This window comes from Seriola aureovittata, chromosome 7, assembly GCF_021018895.1.
Source record: "Seriola aureovittata isolate HTS-2021-v1 ecotype China chromosome 7, ASM2101889v1, whole genome shotgun sequence".
Taxonomy (NCBI): Eukaryota; Metazoa; Chordata; class Actinopteri; order Carangiformes; family Carangidae; genus Seriola; species Seriola aureovittata.
The window spans coordinates 22,931,477-22,954,090 of NC_079370.1; the positions used below are offsets into that span (position 1 = coordinate 22,931,477).

Below are 22,614 nucleotides of genomic sequence, written 5' to 3' on the forward strand. Positions count from 1 at the left end.
AATAAAATCCCTAAATCGGCAGACTCTCTGCTCAGATCAGGGTCATCACAGTTAATCAAAGGCTGAGACTCGATAATGGTCCTTTGCTCATGCCGGGCAGATGAGGTGTCGGGAGACAGGGGGATTAAATGTTATCTTTATTAGATGCAGTGAGAACCACATTTTTCAATAAAGGACCAAGTTGTAGTTCTAAAAAAGACAAAAAAACAAGGGAGTAATTGGGAAAATGAAATATGTTTCTTTTTTCATTCTGCCCTCTGAAATCTAAACTGAAATATGGACAGGAGACAGGGTCATTGCACAGGTGAGATATTTTATTGCATGCCATTTTCGCCTCACATCCCTACCTCTCATTCACATACACACACGCACGCACGCACGCACGCATGCACAAATGGCATCTCGAGATGACATAACAGATCTGAGGTACCTACTGGGCTTACTTTGCTCCAGAAAAAAACCCGGAGAATAAAACAACTAAATGATCAAAGAAAGAAAATAATGAAAAAAAAAAAATGTAGCTGCTGTATCTGTGTGCATCTTGTCATTATTTGATAAAGGCACACCACCTCGTCTATGACACACTACTGATAACTACAAAGGCTAGAAAGCCAGTACCTCACAAATCAACCACACTGGGCATTTACCATTCACTGTAACTGCATCAAATGATGTATTTTAAAAATGAAACAAGCATTTTCTTAATATATGAAAAACATATTTATGGATTCCTGCAAGATTACCATGTCACTGCAAATCAGCTGAAGCAATGAGTCAAAACAATGTACTAAGAAGGCATAAGGACCTTAAAAAGAAACTAAAAAGGTACTGCCTGGGTAAACACTTCACTTTATTTTACTTCTTAAGCACAGCTGATGCTCTGCCAAGGTTGATAATTGGCACTCTTACTTTCTTAATCACATTGAGAGCTTTCACTGATTCAACACATACAAGCCCTGGAGGTGATCTAGTTTGGACCCATTTTCTGGTTTTAACATCTCCATTTCTTGTTGTTTCTTTGGCAACTTTATCTTCACATAACTAAAGATATTTATTTGGGAAAGTTATTTACTTTTACATAGACATAACCCAATCAAAAAAACAAAACAAAACATGCACAAGTAATCTCTGGCCCAAAGGTCTCTTCAGGACCACATTCAATTATGAACAACACTCACTCTATCTCACACACAAGCAAAATGTTGAGCAGCAATAAAACAAAAGTTAAAGTAACACTGCAGAGGGAAGCATAGATTTCCTCAGACTCTGGATGCGTCTGAGGGACTTCTCAACACGGACTGATGGATCTGATTAAGATGTTTCAGGGGAAGCTGCAGCAGGAACGCTGCTAATGATAAAGAGTGACAACTGCAGGGGATGTTCTCACTTTGATGGTATGTAGTGGCTGTGCTGTTAAACATTAGTGTTTGTTCCAGGTTGGGGCTGCCATAGGACCTCTGGAAGACCTCTCAACCACTATCAGCTCATCGGGGTTGTCACGTGCCTTATAATGGAGCAGGAGGTCTTGGATGGCTCGCTCTTCGATCTATGAGTACAGGAAAAAGACGGGAAAAGGATATAGGACCAGGGATATAGTGGGTAACAAAACCACGCTTCATTTGAGGGTAAAAAAGAAAACGCTGACACTGAGGGCGTAATGATAATAAGAGCGTTTCACATAATGGTAACCAGAAAGCCACAAGAAAAAAAGTGTTCTGTGAAGGCGCTGACAGGAGCCTGGCAACGGCTGAGGAGGAGCAGAGCGGGCTGTCAGAAAAAAAAACTGGAGGCAACTCATTTCAAACCAGCACTGTACAGAATGTGATATTCATTAGATGAATGTCTGTGAGATATGAGAGAAAGGAGACACGTGACCCCTACTATGTTTTTCCACTTTGGATGCTGCATATAAAAGTTATACATTCAGTCACATAGGAGTGTGCATGTGTGGGTGAATGTGTAAGCGCTAACGCACACAGACAAGACTCGTTACCTGGATGAGCGCCAGCGGCTTCTCTCGGCTGCGGATCAGTGCAGCTTCCTGCTGCTTCTCCTCCTCCACAATGGAGGCAAAGGTCACCAGGGAGTACGGGGGAGGGCTGCTCACTGCACCCAGCACCCAGGGCCTGAGGGGAGAGACAGGTGACACAGCGAGAGAGAGACGGAGTGAGGATGGGTATCAGCGACTGTGATAGTGAACGCAACAAGAGTGTGGACAGAGGTTGAATCAACTACTACTGACAAGCTCCTGTGTGTGAACGGGCCGCCAGTCCCTGTATAGCTGGATTAAAGTTAAAATATATCTCTATTGCACTGGTAAGACATCCCTTCACTGCATTTGATACAGTGGATCACTAAATATTGGTGGAGAGGCTGGGACTGAGGAGGCCACAACACAAGAGTTTAGGTTTAAACAATGCAGAGTTCCACATGGCCCGTTTCTTACGTCTATTAGCTGATATAACTCACTTTGACAATATTTCCTATCACAATTATGTAGACAATACTCAACTTTACACATCACTTTTTAATGACTTCCAACCAGTTAAGAAACTTGTTAACTTGACAACAAATGAAAACCTAAACCTCAGAGCGCAGGACGCAAACTGATCGTGAGAAGGGGGACTTCTCTACCGCTGAAGCGATCAAAAACCTAAGCAAGAGATATACAAAACCTGTACATGGATCCCAAGCAATAACTAAGTAACTTCAAAAACAAATTCAGGAAAAGACATTAAACAGGAATTCGACTGTTTTAAAATGGAAAAAAAAGAAGAAATTTCAAAACCATGGGACAAGGCTAACTGAAGCAGAGCAACAGGTGGAAGAAGCGGAGACAGCTAACACTCAGTTAAGGGATGTTCTGCTTTATTTTCTCCGACAACAGAAAAACTCCTTCAAGCCAAAGAACTGAGCCAGAAGGAAGATTGTGCTGTAATAACATCCACATATAGGTAATTAAGGCAGGCATGGAAGGAAGTTCAATGCTAGCATTTACTGACAACTTTCTAAAGACAGAGTTGAAAAAGTGCATCGAGTTCACCAGTCAAGCAGTCCTAAACCTCAGGATGAAACCGTCTCAAGATCCGTTCTGGTTCATTTCCAGTGATAAGTGATAAATTACAAAATACTTAAAAACAGCCTGGGAATAGAAGATCTCCTGTGAGGGAGAAGGGGTCGCATTTGCACACCACACCAAGGTGAACAATAAACTAACAAAGACAAAAAAAAAACAAAGACATAAATAAAATTATTAAGCAGAAACAGACACGTTTAAAAACACCAGACTCTGCCAAGGTGAGGATTCGCTGGGAAACGGTCCCTGCCGCTACGACGGTGCAACAGAAGTATAGAGAACTGAAAGCTACTGCGAAAAGAGATTCACTCCAGGTAGACACTGGAGCAAAAAGGACAGAGATTGCACTGAATGAGGCCGAGAGAGGTTCAGCGATTTCCACCGACAACAAGTATAAGCAGAAATCAAGAGGTATCAGTTGGTCTTATTTCATAAGCTCTTAAAATTATAGAATAAATCCACAAGCATACATAACTGTACAATATAAAATGATAATTTTAATTCTTCCATTCCTCCACCAAGTTCAGTTTAAATCAGTTCAGTACTTTTTACGTAATCCTGCTGACAAACAAACAGACAACCCAATAAACAGACACGGGTGAATGTGGGCCCAGTTAAAAAAAAAAACTAAGATGGGATACACATGATACAGAATTATATGGATTCTAGACTTAGGTCCTGATGAATAAAGGTATTCCAGCTTACTGTAATATCATGGAGAAGGACATATTACAAAGCTTTCAGACACTAAGAGAATAACACAATTTAGAAAAGCCAGAAATGAACAGATATTTACAGTTACACCAAAACTTCTTAAAAGAAATTGGGGAAAATGAGCCAATTAGAGAAGCTAATGAAATAATTCAATTAAAGGTGCTGGTAGTTTCAAATCTTTGCCAGGGGAATTGCAAAGGCTTAGGAAAAAAAACACAAACTATCTGAAGGAGAGATGGGAGAAAGAATTAAATGATAAAACGAGTCAACAATTGGGAAACGTGTCAAATTATTTTTTCTACTTCTTGTTCTATTTTACTGGTATGAATTCTTTTGGAAGAATCATGTTCATTTTTTTTCACTTCTCATAAAATATCAATGGACCACACATTTTAGAGAAATTGTGGGGATTTTGAGGTAAATCATCACCACATGTTTTGGAGCTGTTGAAAGATACAGTGATTTTGGGAGAGTTTTTGGAGAATCATGCAACTTATTCATTGATGTCTATGTCACTTCATTTGGCAGATCCAGCCGAAGGAATCACAGCTAATGACAGATACCTCCTGAAAATATTAACTGCAGCAGCAAAAGAAAAAGTAATAATTTGTAAATGTTTGCCGATCCACCTGCAGAATCAAGGAGATTCATGAGATGGAAAGACTTACTTTACTACTGAGACTGAGAAATGATATCGCAAGTTGGACATAACAGATAATATATTAGTTGGCGGCTTTTTCTCACCTCCTCCTCACTGCTTAAAATGCTGTGTGTTCTGTCAATCATGGAAATCAATTTAAGTAGAGCATAAAGACTCCCCCCCACTGTTCATAACCCATGATGCCGGCAACGATTTTCCTGAACTATGCTGTTGTTTTTGTCAAAAAAATGAAAATAAAATGACTAATGACTTTAAAAGTATGTTTAAATTCCTATCATTTTCTGCTGTCTTTTAATCTTGTGCTTATTGTTTGTTTTTTATGTCTCTCAATTTTATATCACGTGTTTTAAAAGCATCTTGAAACTACGAATTGCGCTATTTGAAGAAATTTGCCTTTACACACACTAACAATATTTCCCTCAAAAACCAGAATGCAGAACACAACACTTCCTCTTAATATTTATATTCTCCAAAAGAACATGTCACATAGATAACCTGATGACCCTGCAGTCTGATCTGTGTTTGCTTTTTAAGTGATTTCTTAGTTCATAGTTGCCATGCATGGGTTGGAGACATTTGCATTAGACAGTTGCATCAACAGTTTGTTATGAATGCGGCCAAAAACATTCGTAATCACTCTCTATGATGAAAGTTGAGGTCATGGAAAAAAGTCTGACATCCACTCAAAGTGCAAATATTATGATTATATAAGATAAGGCATCTCTATTTAATTTGACTTCAAAATCTGGAAACAGAGGCAGACACATGAGAGTGCACGAGACTGCCGCTGCTGCTTCCTGAGCCTTGAACTCGTCCGTCTCATCCAAATACCAGGAGGAATCTGAAACCTGCTCCCTGTTCTGTATGATCCGTTTTGACATGAGGTCTGCCCTCATCAATTCTGATTAACATCACGACTTCACAAGAGTGGCTCACACAGCTGTTGAATATCTAAAAGTCTGCTCTTAAGATTGCAGCATGAAGCGTGGACAAACAGAGGATGTTTATAAGATAAAGGAGACGCACTTGCAAAAGATTGCGAGAATGCACTTCACTTTCAAGCCCTGAAACGACTGAAAACCTGCAGAGATGGCCTCACAATTCAAGTGTTTCATTTCTTTCCGTCAAACATAAGCCTCATACAAATATCAAAGCAAACTATTACTACAGTTAGGAATATATTTTTATGGACTGGAGTTGGACTTGTGTGTGTGTGTGTGTGTGTGTGTGTGTGTGTGTGTGTGTGTGTGTGTGTGTGTGTGCGCAGTGTTTGTCCAGCTGTCTGAGGATGTTGTAAAGGTCAGGGCAACTCAGTGTCTGTGGGCAGGTCAACCCAGCTGCACTGGGTCATTTAGAGCTGTTCACCTCAGTCCGACCACAACCTCACGACTCTCAATCTGTGTAACCAGAGGAGATCCTCGACAAGTCGTACAGCTCAATATTTTTTAGTTCTCTTTCTTCCCAGTAGAATCAGTCTGAGGTTAACACAAAATGCTGCTTCCCCTTTTATTTTCTAATCTCTGTTTTTAATCTCTAACTGGATTAAAAACAAAACTCTAACTGGACAAGAATAAAAAATAAAAAATATTTGGGCATTTTCTTGATCTGATGAAGAAAGAAAAAAGTATGAGGACAGATATAAGTAGTTATTAGATGTATCCCGTTCGTCATATCTGTTTTTAATTAAGGTTTAGATATGATATTGTAATAAAGCTTGCTATAACTGAGGTAATGAAGTTAATGGGGTATCTTTAGTCCAAAGTAAGTCTGTGTGTGTGTCTGTGCGCTGCTGATTTTAAACAACCTTAAAGCAGTTTTATGAAGACACCTCAACAGTGTCACCAAGTGGAAAGCAGCAGTACAGGACAGAAGTATTCTTGCCTTGGCGTGTGTGTTTCTGCCTCAGTGTGTATTGCCTGTCAGTGATATACTCACCCAGTCTGTTTCTCTGGCTCGCTGCTTTCAGCACATTTGAACGTGACCCTTCTGGCAGCAGATGTAGGAGTGACAGGTGATCCCTGAGCACTTTGGCCTCTCTGTGTTCCAGCTTGCCCCACTCTGATTAAGCTGTTCTCCTCCTCCTCCAGCAGTGCCCGAAATGAGCATGAAGAGGGAGGGGACTGGACTGCTGTTGCCCTGCAGACAGAAATGAATGACACAGAAATAAAGAGCTTGTAGGTGAAGGTGAAAGATGGTTGCATCGTTGCACTCCGAAGCAGATCTAGAGACCTGCTCTCTTAGTAGTTTCATCAAGTGTTGTTGATGAAAAAAAGGTGATGTGGCTGTGATAAAAAGATGTGGCTCGGGAGGTAAAAACTCAGGAAGAACTTTTCCACTAATCAGTGGATCAAAAGTGTCCTTGGGCAAGATACTGAACCCCAAACTGCCTCTGATGGCTGTTCCATCAGTTCAGTGTATGAGTGTGTGTGTATGAGTGAATGTGGTCTGTAGTGTTAAGCGCTTTGAGTGGTCGATAAGGCTAGAAAAGAGCTCTATATAAGAACAGTCCATTTAAAAAAAAAGTCATCCATACTAAAAATGAATGCACTGATGAAACTGTGAAGATCTCTGCACCACCAGTGAGAAGCTGTAAACCCATCAAGAGGAGCCACTCACCAGGCCTTCCCACTGCTTTTGGAAGGGGTAACTGTGGGGGTTGGTTTGGATGCTGTGGACTCCACACTGGCTTCCTTGCTGGCCATGGCCAGCATCTTCCTCTGCTTCTGGGACAATTTAGTGAGAACAGGGGAGTGCTTGATGCTGGTGCTGACACTGCAGGCAGGACGGAAAATATGTGCAGTTAGCCGACGAGGACAGTGAAACAAATAATAGTCCATTCATATGCAGCAGAACAGCTTTCCTCCCTCCTTCTACCTGTATGGCCTCCTATTGACTGGCCTAACTGGTAACTGTAAATAACAGTTTATTTATACTGTAAATGATGCAGACCTCACATACCTTCCAGGACTTTTAGGAGTTGCTCCGAGGGTCTGCAGAGAGTTGGCTTCCATGTCCATGATGGTTCTCAGATCCAAGACTGGGGGTGGACGAGTAGGACTGCAGATCGTAATAACACATTCACACGTACAAAGTAAGTAAGACATAGAGCTCGATTTTCAAGAGTTATTTATTAGCTAGGGATGAAAACTTTCCCTTCTTTCTGCAGCCCTCCTCCTCAAAAGTAGGAGGAAATAAGATCTTCTGTTAAAGACCTTGAGTATCTTGTGTCAAATCTGAAACCTGCTTTTCAAAGCATGTAAAATAACTCATCTCTGCCTTGTGGACTTTCTGTCTCCAGCTTTTTTTGGAAAAAGAGAAAAAGAGAAAATAGATATTGCAAAAAAAACAAAAAACTAAAGATACGGGGAGATTTCGGAATGATGAAGTGCACCTTACCAGGGCAGAACGTTGGGGATGATTTGTGTAGCAGAGTTGGGGGGAGTTGGGAAGCCGTTTCTCAGGGAAGTTGGGGTGCTGGGTGGAGTCTTCAGCCTCTGACTGAAAGCCCTCTCATCCTGCAGATGAAAAACAATGAAAATTCTACCCATGATCTATTGTATATTTGAGTTTTATATCCACCATTTGATGTTATGTGATGACTTTTTATTAATCTAACACAATCATACAATGGGAAATGGTTAACTCTGTTTGATAGTTCTAATTCCAAGCATCCACTGCATATCATAATAATCCAAAATGCATGACATGTGTTATATTAAATGTGCAATAAAATAGGTCCATATGAATGTTGTCGTGGTGCGATATTAACCTCAGCTCTGTCATGGAAGACCGGTGACTGAATGTCTCGGGGACTGCCCACCCCCATGTAGCTGCCCTCTGAGTCTGATGTGAGCAGCTCCTGCAGGGACTCTGTCGAGTTAGCCTTCACTGACTTCACCAGGCACGGGGAGACCACTGAAAGGACAGAGAGCATTTCTTAGTGAAATTATCACATTTTCCCTTAAAACAACCTGATGCTTTAAAAAAAAAAGAAAAAAAAAAAAAGGCTGACGGTTGTGAAGTGGTTTGTCATGTCATGTGGATATGTATTAAAAGCATTGAAGTTTTAGGTGTACCTGCAGTAGGGGGGCTTTGGATGATATTAGACAGAGTGTAGCCCCCTGAACTGTCTGATCGTCGCCTTGGTTTCTTTTTAGCTTTCATCTTGGCTTTCTTCAACAGGATATCCCTACGGAATACAATGTTGTACAATCAGTACCAGATACTTTTTGGAGAACCACATTCAAAATGTTGAAAGAGGAAGAACTCGTCCTTGTTAGCTCCAGCTTTTCTGAATTTTAGGTTTATACAGTCAAGTAGTCACCATGCTACATGAAAAGAGCAATGATGTGTTTTACAGAGGCCAGGCTCTATAACAAGAGAATCATTTTCTTTTTAAATATGAAAGTAAGCTATTTGGTCAATTATGAAAATATGAAAGTCTGCACAGCAATGCAATCGGAAAACAGACACAATAACAGTTCTGCTTGTGTACCTGCAGGAGTGATCCAGTTCTGCCTCTTGTTTCAGGCTGAATGCTGAGTCCAAGTCTTCATCCTCATACACACTGAGATCTGGAGCGCCAGGGTACGGAGTGATAACTCTCTTTTGCATGGCTGGGATCTGATATAACAAATCACAATTTAAAAAGTCAGAACAGACGACATAAGAGCCCTTCATCTCCAGCGCTACATGTCAGTCATTAGGAACATTTACATAAAGAGAACCAAGACTGATTTTAAAAGAAATCTGCAATCACTATAATCAACTGTGCAAAAACCTACCTAATAAGCTGATCACATCAAGTGACAATATTTGACACATTTTTATAATGGTATTTCTATTTGTTTTTATGGAGCACCAGTATTTCTGTACATTTCCCAGAAGCCCTATAAAGTGGGTCAGAAGTTGCTACATTCAACTGAAAATTATATAAGAAACAAAAACAACAGTTACACTAGTCCCTGACTACAGTCTGCTAGATCAGCTACTGCTGAAGAGAGGGATTGTTTTTAAAAGTCAGAGGAAAAAATGATAAGTCATCATTAAAAGGTTAAAATCAAAGTCACAAGACATATAATAAGCAAACATTGAAGTCATGGAAAACATCATGCAGATGGGGTTGTTTCTAGGGATTGAAGGTCACTCACCATTCTCCTATAAGCTGCAGAAAGATCTACAAGTACCTCATCACTAAGAATATCCAGAGCTCTGAGGGCAACATAAAAAAACAAATGGGCAGAAACATTTTTGTCCTGATGTATAGATCAGAATTTCCTTGTCCACACATTAAATTAACTAATACAAATAATATAATGTTATACAAAATGCTGAAATGCTCTAAAAACAGCTGTGTTAAAAGAACTTTCAAAATCCAAACTTGATTCTCACTTTGACTCCAGCAGGGCGGCCATGTTGAGGACAATGAACTGGAGACAGGAGAGTTTCAGCTGATCTGCATTGTACATAGCAGCAAACTCCAGCAGCTCGGCAGCGTTCTTCAGAGTCACTGAGGAGAGCAAAGCAAGCAGCTTCATTAACGACTCAGGCGAGTTTAACTGAAATGGTGAAGGTGTGATTTGTGAAATGATGCTGCGTTCACATCGTATGGAGAAGACAGGCAATGTGATTTTGATACCGTCTAGAAGAAAAATAAGTGATAATCTGATAATATATAATGAGGAAAGTCATTATACTGATAATGAGTGACATGTACATGATAAAAAAAAAAAAACTGCTCACTGTCAATACTTATTGTTCATTTATTAAATAGCCACAGCTTTGGTTTTGCTGCAGTGGTTAGCACTGTCACCTCGTGCTTGCATGGGTTTACTCCTGGTGCTGGTGCATTTATTAGTGGTACCATTCTAGACAATGCAGGGCTTTGTGTGTGTGCTGAATTTTAGATTCAAGATTGAATGTTTTCCTGAATTTTATATTGACATCAAGTTTGTCAATATCTTTCAATCTTTTGGTGGTACTCAATTATTTGGGGGAACACTAACACTAAGCCTACTGCAAATCGCTGTCGGAGATACAATTTGTTGGCACTTCAATTAGCAGTGTATTTACTTAATTAAACTACAGTTGAAAGTGTACCCACAACTCATCTGATTTGCAAGATTCACTGCTAAATGAGTGTGTGTGATGCTGGAGTGTTAAAGACATGTTTTGTCGCATTCACGAAAATGGGACATACAGACCAAAATTATTTTTATATGACATAAGTGCTGCATTATGTCCATTTACGTCCAAACGAAAAATAAAGTTGTAAAAGATAAGAGCAATGTAAAAGAAGTTGGGTAAAGGGAGAAGACAAACAAAACATACGATTCTCTGTGATGACGACTTCGCACATCTCCTTCAGTCGTGTGATGAGCAGCTGGTCGGCCACAACCAATACGTTGCAGACAAACTCGACATTCAGAGACTCTGTCAAGCAAAGGAGGAGAACCAGGAGGAGTACTGTTAATTTGTTCTCTTTTACCTTTCATGTAAATGCAGTAAAACCAGGACTTCTACCAAGTGTGAGAGACACACCACAAATGTATTTTCAGTCAATAAAACTTGAGAAGTTACCTTTAATGGTGGGAGACTCATCTGTGTAAATATATTCGAGAATGACCTGCAGAATCTCTGAGCTTGTTGGCATCTCCAGTGCATTACAGGATGTGGCCTGAGGGGGCACAAGACAACTGTATTAACAGCTCTAGAAACTGCATTTAAATTATACAGGTTTATACCAGTAGTTGGTTAAAAGTTAAAGAATAAAGCAACATGAAATAAAAACATGGCATACCTCAATCCAGGGGTTTCCAAGCATACTGTTGAAATATTCTGCAGAAAGATGGACACAAATAAACACAGTTACTCATTTTATTTACTTAAAACATCCAAACAGTAACTAAGGTTAAAGTTACACAACAAGCAGGAAGCTCATAATTCCACAAAGTCGAGGTATCCTGCTAATTAACAAACATAACACAGCCTCAGTTTTGGGGAAATAAATGTAATTATTAAAATAATACTGCAATAGGTAATGTTTCATGAGCATGTGTTAAGCATAGAACTTATCCAATTGCAGTTACAGTTTCTATTAACAAAAATGATTGTAAACCTCTATGTATGCGTTTCTCTATTGATGACATGCTGGCCTATCATCTTACCTAGTCTGGCACAGAGGACGCTTTTGTGGCAAGGAAACTCTTTCCCATCTTCAGATTTCAGAGTAACATCACAAAGGTAGGAGCTGTGGAGACACAAAACAATAGCAATAGCAAAATCTAGGTTTTCATATCAAATGTATTATTTACAATCTAATCTGCAGCTACAACTGATTATGTACACTCATGTACTCACCATTTCCTCTGGCAAAACTTGGGTTTGTTGCCAGTTTTCTTGTTGATGACGTTGATTTTTCCATTTTCATATTTGACTCCGTCCAGTCTGTTGAGGAATAAAGAAAACACGATTAGTAAAAAATGACAAAATCTGATTGTGCCTCAGGTTAAGAGCAGATCCAGGTCTCTCACCGTGCCGACAGGCTGCCCAGGCCGAGCTTCTTCGCAACACCCTGCAATATTTTGACAGGATTGGCCCCTCTTTCATTGGCTCCAACCTTGTCACCTTTGCCTCCTTTCCCCTTCTTGCCAGGCTTGGCGCTCTTGCTCTTGGCCTTGTCACCATCTCCTCTGGTTGCAGAGGGAAGGGAGCGGTACACCTCAAGGGCTGGACAACCTCTCAGGTCCAAGTCCTGCAGGCTGCTGATAATCCTCTGCTGCTCTACATCCTGGCCAAAGCAACAGAGGCAGTCTTAATGAATTAACCACAGCTGAGTGAGAGGTAACAGCTCTTCACTATTTACTAATGCAAATGTCTTATACAGACTGACGCTACATTATATACAGCATTATACAGTATATCAGATTTCTGTTGCTGAGAGTTTTTAAGTGAATAATAGTGAATAAGACTTTTTTTCTCACCTGGTTTTGCCCCATCAGGCCTGAGACTCTCGGCCGGGAACCATGCACCAGCAGCTCACAGGAGTCTGTGTAGATGAAGTGCAGGGCGTATTCCAACATGTCCGGTGGGATTTTTTCGAAAATGAGTAAATCACAGCCCACGGCGTCTTCGCTCCTCCTCACTTCCTTATCGAGATCCTCATCAACCCCGCAGTGCTCGGACATTAACTGTTTCCGGAAAAACTCAGACCTCATGGACAAAATGTACTTGTGAGCAACGAAGGTGCGATCAGCGGCCTGAAGCGTCACGTCGTGGATGCTGTCCATTTCATCTGCCTCATCCAGAAGGCTCCGGAAGTGTTGGGAGAAGGAGGATGGAGAAATGCTGGGAATCTCATACAAGCTGGATTGAAGACACAGGGTGGACGTCATTGTACAATAATCATTCAAATGATGAAAAATTACTTTTATATCAGGATCTTAAGACAAAAACAGTGTAATCTGTGACACCTGTCATAACTGGACTAGCCCAATCCATTTTGTAAAGGGACAAGTGCCCATTGAAATAGAAAAGATAAATGTAAACAGACCACAGATGTTTACATTAACAAGATAATGTCTATCAGACAGCAAATGTATATTAATCATCAAGCCATTAGTCCCTAGGAAAAAAACAGTGTATGCTATCAGCAGGGTGGAGATCTAAAAATGAAGTCATTTAGACCAACCCAACCCGATTAAGATAAACAGTCCATTATTTTGTGTTAAGTCCAACAAGCTGAATGTGCCAACATAAAATTGAGTGGTAAGTTATCACTGATTCCCTGGGGAGATAACGCTTGTAAAGTCAATGCCCCACATGGTTTATCTCTTGGAATAAGGCCCAGGTTCCCACCTCTAGATGGCAGAGTTTATCTAAATACTCTTTTCCCCATTTACCTTAACTTAATTTTCTTGACGGCTTACTGACACAGCGTATATAATTAGCCACAAGGATACTAAAGCCAATCAGACTGTGAGTCAAAGCATTAGCAATAACATTCTTAAAGAGGTTTTTGTCTTATCGTGGGTAGTAAAAAGTACATTTCGGTGGTGTTACGGTATTGTGCACAATAAACAACAGAAGATGACGCCAACATTAATCAACAAAAATGTAACAATCATAGAGTTGAACAAATGGACGAGGAGGAGAAGAAGCAACGACTGTATATTTTAAATCAGATGAGCCATCCTCCATTCAGGATTATTGAGCCTCCCCTAGCCACTGATTGGAGATGTTTGGATTTCTGTCTGTTAAAAATCATGATTTACTTATTTTTCCCTCCATTTCAATTATCACTCGAGTGTCACTCATAGTTTTTTTGCAGACATCTGTCTTACATCTGCCTGACAGAACAGATATGTTTAGATATTTACCAACAGCTTACACTTCACGTTTTACATGTATAACTGGTCCTGAGGCATCTATTTACACTTCAAGTCTATTTTCTACAGACTTATGAACATGACTGTGAAAAGCATTTTCTATGCTTCAAGAAGGATCTCCCACCTTGTTTTGGGATCAGCCTGAAGCACTCCAAAGTTCCGGCCTTTAGAGTCCATGGTGATGCTGACAGCTCTGTGGACGTACGGGAGTTTCTCAAGGCGGATTCGCTCGTACACTGTCCCAGCATCTGAATGGCCACAAACCTCCACACTGACCTCTGTAACATTACAAGAAGCTTGTAAATTAGATTAACAAACAATATATTCATCAATTCTTCAAAACTATTATTACAACCCTGCTGTAACGATGCCCGTTTACATTAGTTTGCCCTCATTATTCTTATCTCTTTAAGTTAATTATACTGCTGTTTACTAACTAACAAAAAGTAGTTATCAGTCCTTTTGGTAAAGCAGTTTGCAAATTTCATTTTCAAAAAAATGATATACAAATTTTGAAATGATCATGAGATCATATCAAGCAGCTATTTCCCTCAAGCATGGATTCAAATCATTTGAAACATCCACTGTTGCAGAACAACAGCAAACTTTCAGTATACCATGTTCCTAAATTCCTCACCTTTCTTCTCACCGTACTTCTTATATTCTCCAGCCCACACGCCACTGAAGCCCTCCCCCTCCTGAGTCACAAACATCATGCTGTTCTTGCTGAACGATATGTCCGACATGAAAACCTGACGCCCGTACGCCCACCGGCACTGTCTCACCGAGCTGCCGGAGGAACGCCAGCAAAAAACCTGACAGAGAGGGGGAAAAAATACAGCAAGGAAATGTAACTCTTAGTCACCATTTTCATCTATAGGAATCCATATAGGCCGGATTCTGCATTGTGTAACTGTAATTGTATTATTGTGTAACACCATAGGTTAGATAACAATACAGAAAATAAAACAACTTTAAAAATATCAGTTATATATTCTCTCACTGTTCCAACCTTTATAAACTGTAGCTTCTATTCACACTTTCACTTCTGCCTCAGTTTTACTGTTTCATAACTGATTTAGGCCAAATGTGTGGATACAGAACGGTGTGGAGTAATGTTTCTGCTCACCATGTGCCTAAATAACAGAATGAAAAGCATTTTGTCTTATACCTAATTAGTGTACTTACCCTGCCAGCTTCATCTAACGCCAAGACAGCCACCTTTTCCCCTCCTCCCTCATTGAGCATCTGTGGATCCACACGGTGGTCCAGACTGCCACCACTGACCAGAACCTTCTTGATGTTGAGCTGCCTGAGCAGGAAGAAGCAAAAAAAAAAGAACGTTAATAACATGAATACAATATATGGTATTAATCACTTTGTCTATCCATGGATATCACTTGGTGGAATATAGTCATTCCATCATCACTGCTGATTTCTTGAACATCTGAGTTCAGGCAAATCAGATGTGTTATTGCTATTTAACAGACAAGCATGCACTTAGCTCTGCTACGCTTTCCAGCCAACACATATTTGGAGCACTAAACTATGCAAAGCAGAGAAAGAGGTACCACAACTGCTTCCAGTTTAGTGGCTTATTTACTATCAGCTGTCGTTCAAACGAGGCCTGATTAGAAAACCAGAGGTGATGCAGAACGGACAGTTCCTCAGCTGGCTTGAAAAGACTGCAAATACTGTTCAGATCGATGAGCATGGAAGAATATAGAGACAACATCTTTGAGTGATATTACAAGATGAAGTCTTTTATTAGTTATGAATTCATTTAGTGCTGTAACAGGAAACTTACCCGCTATTTCTGCCATCGAACACAGGATTTGGGAAATAACTGACTCAAAATCAATGTAGTATGTGTGCTTTTTAGAATTGTGGTACTATGGGGCAATTTGCTAAATCTATTTTTCTGATTACATTTAGGAACAAGAACAAATAAACTTAGATCATGTGGATTTTTTGTGTTGCTTTACAAACACGGATATGTATGTGGCATTTTAATATTGGAGAGAGTGTAAGAGCGACTGTTAAGTCTTTTAATGAGATGGACTCTTCAATACAAGACCATGTGAGTCATTGACATTTTTGCAGTGCAATGAGCGTTGGTTTAAGCCCTATAGTTTTATTCACCTTGAAGCCATTTTCTTGCACTGGTAGTCAGCCAACAGGTAGACATCCCCCTTCTCAGTCACAACTACTGTTGCTCCATCACTAGCTGCTGCCATGGCTATAGTAACATCTTTGTGGTGCAGGGCTGATACCTGCCGGGGGGCTGTCACACACTTCTCCCCATTAGGATCCAGGAGGTAACCTGGAGATTAAATCACAAAGGAGTATAAAATATACTGTTCTTTAACATACCAAGTCGCCCATATGCAGTATGTGTTTAATACTGCCCTTGTACTTGTATGGGTATGCTGAGACCTACCCAGCTGCCCTCCATTGAGTCCCATTGTATAGACAGCCTCCCTAGTCCACAGCACTGTGTGGAACCTTCCTGCTGCAACTCCAATCACTGTCCTCCCTTTCAGCGTCTTGGAAAACACCTATACAAGATAGTACAGGGACATTAAAATGGTGGCATATATCGACAGATTGTAGTTCCTAAAGTAATGGTCTTGTCAAATGTGAACAAAAAAAAAACAAAAAAAAAACTAAGATTGTATTCAAGAGAGAGCTCATTAAAGATGTCTTTACACAATGTCATTTTACACACCAAAACAACAAATCCCATTTAGCACATTAACGTTTCTTGTTTCATGTGCTGCAAAATGTCATTAGCCCTGCGACCTCCTACCTGTTTGGGGACATGTGCTGAGGCGGGAGGAGGAGCTAGGCCTAGCTGATGGAAGGTGTTGAGGCCGAAAGTGTAAACGTATCCTTCCTCTGTCAGCACCACTGTGTGGTCTTTAGCTGCTGCTACCTGGGAGCAGTGGTGGGACATCAGACCCTCCACCATCCGAGGAACCTGAGGAGAGGGATGAGAAGATAGTGACAAAGTTTAGAAAAAACAAACTGCATGTACAGAAACGTTAACAGTCTCTGTATGCTCAGTGCTGGGAGTTTAATGGCATCTCCTCACTATCCACTCATAAAGCTACTGTTGATACCAGCTCAACACTTCCTCACTGTAATTCATAATGAACACATTTTACCAGCTTAGCAATCCTAAGGTCTGTATCTGTTCATCAGCGCAGGTAAGAAACTACGCATGCAGCATGTGAATTCAAGAGCGATGTAAAGGTGTGTAAAGTTTATGGTAAAAATATAAGAGAAATTTAAATGTGTTCTCACATGGGCCTTGAATTATGGAGCACATCACAATTTAGTTTCACAAATTATCATCAAACATTCTTTGCAGAGAGGAAGCCACTATCTGCTATCTGTCCTCTGTTTAAGAGGACAATTTATCACTGCCATCAGAAAAACTTTTTAAACTGTGAATGGAGACACTTTAGAAATCACATTTTCTTTAGAAATACCATTTCATCTGATGAAGTTCCAGGGTCACCAACTCCAGGCATTTAACCGTGGAGACAAAACAGAAAAACATATCGATTCTGAAATTTATAGCCCGTGTTAATGTGGCTGTGGTAAGGGAACAGCCTGCATCCTTATCAGTTGTAGACAACATGACTGGCTGAAATATATTAATTAATACTTACTGATAGGCCGTTGAAGCCAAATGAAATGAGAGCAAACAGAGACTAAACTTAACATCCCTTAAGAGTAATTCCTTTATTTTTAAAAAGTTAAATAGACTGGTAATCATCATCTCAAGTAAAAAACTCTAAACCCTCTATGCTTGCACAGAAGCAGAGCCGTCACTTAATGTAACACTCAAGTATACTATACCTGCATCTCAGTCCCTGCATCTACAGTAACAACAACTCACACCAAAACGTCCACACCTGTTGATATAATTTTAATTTCTGGTTTATCAGATAATTTATCAAAAAGTAAGAATTATTATATCTGCTTCAAAACCCTGGTTCTGAATGTTTCCTGTTGTTCCTGTACTGCAGGAATCATCTACTGTATTATAAGGTTGTGCCAAAAAGATGCCCTATGACAAGTCTCACCAGATAAGTCTGTTCATCTCCATGGCCAAGTCGTCCTCCTTGTCCATGGCCACAAGTGAACACCTGGCCTTTCTGAGACAGGAACACAGAGTGGAACTTACACAGGACCACCTAAAGGGAGGAGAGGAGATTAAACATTAACATATTTGTGATTTTTTTGTTGCTGTTATATATATTTTTTTTTAATCCTACATGTACTGTTGTTGGGGGGAAAAACAGTCTAATCTTGAGCTGATTAAGGCTCTTGTCATTATCATTTTGACCTCACAGCAGAGGCTGCGATGCATCTCTTTCCATGTCCTCCAGCCAAGTCCTCTTGTAGTGGTAGTAAAACACTATGCCAATAAAAGGCCAGGGCACAAGTGGAAAAGCAAACATCATTACTAATACATTGGTACCCTCAAGCCTTCAATAGAGTGCAGGGATGTTTCCCAAAGTATCACATTGATGTGGACAATCACACACAAGCATACACACCAGTGTGGTTCATTTAATTAAAAACATGTCATTGTGGAATTAATATTTAACCTCTGGCACCTGCTGGATTGAGCTAGGAGGACAAAGACTATACGCTGTGCCACTGGGTCATTGTGTGGTCATGAAATCAGATCCACCTGTCCCCCACGAGGCTTTATGAAATTACTCTGCATGACAAGTTCTGCAGGTCAGAAAACACCTCAAACATAGAGTTTCTTCTGTCAAAAGCAATAATGTAGTGACAAAGGGCCTCAGATGAATCATTTCTCAGCAAACATGCAGACCTGCTTTCAAATGCCAAGTCATAAGAACAGACAACAATAACAACCTATCTAACATAGTCATTACTTAATCTACTATAACTAGCACCTGGTGTGTACACACACCACTGGGGGTAGCCGCACTGATGCCAGCAGCAACATTAATCACCCTAAGAGCATCTAAACGACAAATGCATGAAATTGTAGCCTGGCTGTCTAACCATGCAGACTGGCTCAACAAAGTAACAAATTAAGACTATACAGAAGAAGACAAAGCTAATCACTCCGTGCCTGACACATCAACTACACCCTCAATCTACTGCTAGATGTGTTTCATTTTTATCCCGATCCTCTCCAAATCCACAGTTAACCAAGAATAATGTTTACTACCGCATTCCTAATAATATAATGTGACTTGGTTCTACAACTACTAACTTAAGTTATCTAAAGTACAGTTAAAAATTCAACCAATATTTCAACAGCCTTGGATACACCAAGTCAAATTTGAGCTAAGCTTTAAAAAAAAAAAAAATTTTTACAAATGCTGCTGTACCCTGAGGAGAAGGTTGTGTAATACAGGACTCTGGGGAGAAACTGTTTTGCTGGTTTACCCAGGTGGTGTGCCTCATCTGGAATACCCATGTGCATTGGCTTTTTTTTTTTTGATGTAACATGTTGGCACAAAGTAAAGCAGGAGGCTGTTGCTGGTGTGACGCATGCAGGTGGGGTTTTCAGGCGGGGAAGCCTTTTGCTGCAGGAAAACACTTTCATACTTCCCTGGAGAGCTGGGACAACAGTGTCGTTAACCTACCTGCTTGATGTAAACTCCAGTCCTGGCAAACACATCCACAAGCTCAGGGTGCTGTCGGCTCTCCTGATTACCATGGCCGAGACTGAAATTAGTATTGTTTCCCCATGTGTATACTTCAGTTGGGTCTGTAGTGGGGGAGAAAACAAAATTACAAGCACAGCCACAACACTGCCTCCACCCGAAGACTGCCTTCAACCACCAGTCAATTCTGCCATTAATACAGATCATAATGGCAAGAAAAACATGCGATACAGCACAGGGAGAATTAAATCCCATGCATATACACACGTCAAATGCTTAGTTTAACAGAATGAATCACCATGATGATCATGAGCCTTGTGACTCTTGACAAAAACAAACTAAAGAGGTAATGGTTTCATCATCAGGTGTCATCATTTACAACAATGTCAACTTAAGCGAAGAAGTCAACAACTTTTATTACCAGTGTTTTTAAACACAACATGTGCTGGTCGGTCCTTCATTGTCAAGTCCAAGACAGAGAGACCCTCCTTGTCCTGAGTGGAGAGAAGTCCACCATGCTGAAACAAAACAAATTTAAATACACGTAAAATTGATCCAAATAAAACTAATCACGTGTTCAAAATAATACATAGCAAGGAACAAACTTAATTTTTCCTTTTAAAGCACCAACAGATTATTTTTAATATTACTACTTCATGGTGTTGGACTAATTTCACTAATTTAGTAAGTAGGACCTTTATTTACCTTGTTATTTATGCTAATAAACATACTGACCATCTCTTGATGAAATGGACAGCACATTTTTTGACGATCCACTTGAACACGTACCTTGATGAGCGATATGAGACAGTGGATCTGTCCGTAGAAGGCGCTGCGATGAAGAGCAGTCCAGCAGGACTCCTTATCCTTCACCATCAGGTCAGCACTCTTACTCTCCAGCAGCCACTCCAGCAGGGCCTTCTTTCCCAGTGAAGCTGCCAGGTGCAGGGCTGTACGGCCAAAGGCATCCCGCAAGGTGGCCGCATTGTGGCAGTGTGAACTCAAGAATGCCCGCAGCTGCCCTTCAGAGCCACCCGTCAGTGCTGCTACCACCTCGTCTGCATGCTGCTGAGAGCGGCATTTGGGGGTGCAGTCCGGCGGTGCCAGACTCATCCTGACCACCACCAAATCTTCACAGTGAACCCTCCTCCCTTATGTGTTGCAAAGTCCTTCTGATAGCCCACCACCCACAATTGCAAACAAACTCAAAAACAATATGATGCAAGGTAACAAACCAAAAACAATGCAACTAAATTGCAAACTATAACAGAGCTGCTCTCCAAGAGGCAAAAGGTACATAAAAAACGATGTATCTACAAAAGGTCGAGATGGTTTGGAGTGCTAGAATTGTGCTTGTGTTGAGGTTCCACCGCACCCTAGCAACCCCAGAGCCTTTGTGTGACTTATTTCAGTCCACCATCTCGACCAACACCTGCACACAAACTAAGGTGCTTGCAGCATACAATGGCATTAAAGATTCAATAAATACAAAACTTCTTCTGTTTTTCTATACAAAATTGTACATTTCAGTGTTTGCAAAAATAGTTTTTCTTCGACTGATTTACAAAAGGCAACAATATCAACAACCCCCTGACCTTCGTTTCCAGCAGTCCAACCATCAAATTTGAGGGGAAAGGCCCCCTTTCCCCCCAAAATTCCACTTTCCTTTTCAAAACTCCATAATTGTAGAGTGCACCTGAGGAAGAAAATGTGACAATTATCAAAGGTGAACAATACATTCACGTTTTGTTTACATGCCATCCAAAATATGCAAGAATAGCTTTGTGTGCTGGTCGAAAACTGCAATTGCAAATATAAGAACAAGTTTGGTAATTACAGACTTAAGCAGCTCAGATCAGCTGAGTTGACAGGTTTGCCAGACAGCTATTTTACAACGCTGTGCAAACAAGACGGGGGTTATTAAATGCAAACTTTGCATATAGTTTGCATATGGGTAGTGTTTTATGAATAAAGTGCACTGACGTTAGAAAGGGAGGTTCTTAATGTTGACTAAACAGCAGGATTATGTAACAGGCTAAGTTAGCCGAATACCATGAGCTTGTTAGTTTTCCGTATTGGCTCTCATATTGGCTCCCTATTCAAACCTTCATTGGGTTCTGAGTGAAAGATCTAGGCCTAGGGCATCAAAGCCACTTTGAAACAAAACCTTTGGTAGAATAAGACCTCCCAAATATCGCTAGGTGGCTAACATGCTAAACAGCTGTACGAAGCAGAACAACGTTACACATCAAGCAACATCATAGTTTGCTATGTATTTTCAAACCTTCAAACTGGACGCATGGGTAGAAACATCTATAAAATGTATTGGTTTGAACATTTGACCAGTGCTGTTAGCTAACGTTAGCTAATTCTACTTTGGCAGCTAGCTTGACTGACACATCATCGCAAGCTAGCGTTAGCGAGCTGCTCTGCTAAGGGGAATTTAAGTCGTATCGTTTCTTACCTTCCGCTAGATAAAGAAAACAGAGGACATAGAGAAAGTTGCATCAACGACGTACATCCACTGTGTCATTACTACAAACGAGGAACACTAACGGTTTTTTCACTGGTGCAAATTTTGACAGGACTGAACGCCTGAAACCCTGCAGGTTAGGTAAAAGCCCTCGCTAGTGTTGAGACTTCCGATTGGTCAGAGCTTGTACATACCAATATCTCATTGGTTGATTTTCGAGGGCGTTGGTTGTGGGCAGAGTGTGCTGTTGTTGGATCTATGATGTCACAGAATTTTTTTATTTCAGGATTTATACACATAATTACAAAATAACATTAGAAAACAAAAGAAAATATTATAATAAAACTGCCATATATACCTTGTAAATTCACATTGAATGATCCAAGAATACAACACTTCCTATATCATTTAAGGTTAATTTAGTTTAGCATTTCACACCTCATGTGGACAGTAACATCTTCAATCTTCAGAACAGCACAGCAGTTTTAAGGTAATAATGCTATTCCCTCTGAAATGGACTGACATTTATTGTCTAAAAAGTGTCCTATATTTCCACTTAGATGCAGTTAAGGGCAAGAGAAGAGCAAGAGAGTTGTTTTAAAATCATTTTTTCACAAGAAGGACAAATGTATGCTTTGTTG

General features: G+C 40.4%; 1 protein-coding gene across 1 annotated transcript; it reads right to left on the reverse strand.

Moving 5' to 3' along the window:
* Positions 1 to 293: 293 nt before the first annotated feature.
* Positions 294 to 22,123, reverse strand: ibtk (inhibitor of Bruton agammaglobulinemia tyrosine kinase). Its single transcript, XM_056380991.1, has 30 exons — positions 21,965 to 22,123; positions 21,096 to 21,196; positions 20,290 to 20,672; positions 19,922 to 20,018; positions 19,480 to 19,604; positions 17,932 to 18,042; positions 16,647 to 16,817; positions 16,278 to 16,395; positions 15,980 to 16,160; positions 15,026 to 15,149; positions 14,475 to 14,652; positions 13,962 to 14,115; positions 12,434 to 12,815; positions 11,984 to 12,240; positions 11,811 to 11,897; positions 11,618 to 11,700; positions 11,251 to 11,288; positions 11,031 to 11,127; positions 10,782 to 10,883; positions 9,843 to 9,960; positions 9,602 to 9,662; positions 8,947 to 9,074; positions 8,528 to 8,640; positions 8,221 to 8,366; positions 7,848 to 7,966; positions 7,410 to 7,508; positions 7,068 to 7,223; positions 6,387 to 6,587; positions 1,994 to 2,126; positions 294 to 1,546 (listed from the first exon to the last, which is right to left on the reverse strand). Exons 3-30 carry the CDS (start codon positions 20,611 to 20,613, stop codon positions 1,421 to 1,423), a joined length of 4,029 nt encoding a protein of 1,342 aa, XP_056236966.1. The 5' UTR covers positions 20,614 to 20,672; positions 21,096 to 21,196; positions 21,965 to 22,123; the 3' UTR covers positions 294 to 1,420.
* Between the last annotated feature and the right edge of the window lie 491 nt (positions 22,124 to 22,614).

Excerpts from the sequence above, each read along its gene's own strand:
- ibtk (XM_056380991.1), bottom strand. The coding sequence starts at position 20,613 with ATGAGTCTGGCACCGCCGGACTGCACCCCCAAATGCCGCTCTCAGCAG. Across the intron at positions 8,367-8,527 it reads CCAAAGCCCCCCTACTGCAG|TGGTCTCCCCGTGCCTGGTG; the intron begins GTACACCTAAAA and ends CTGTCCTTTCAG. Across the intron at positions 1,547-1,993 it reads AGCCGCTGGCGCTCATCCAG|ATCGAAGAGCGAGCCATCCA; the intron begins GTAACGAGTCTT and ends CTGTACTCATAG.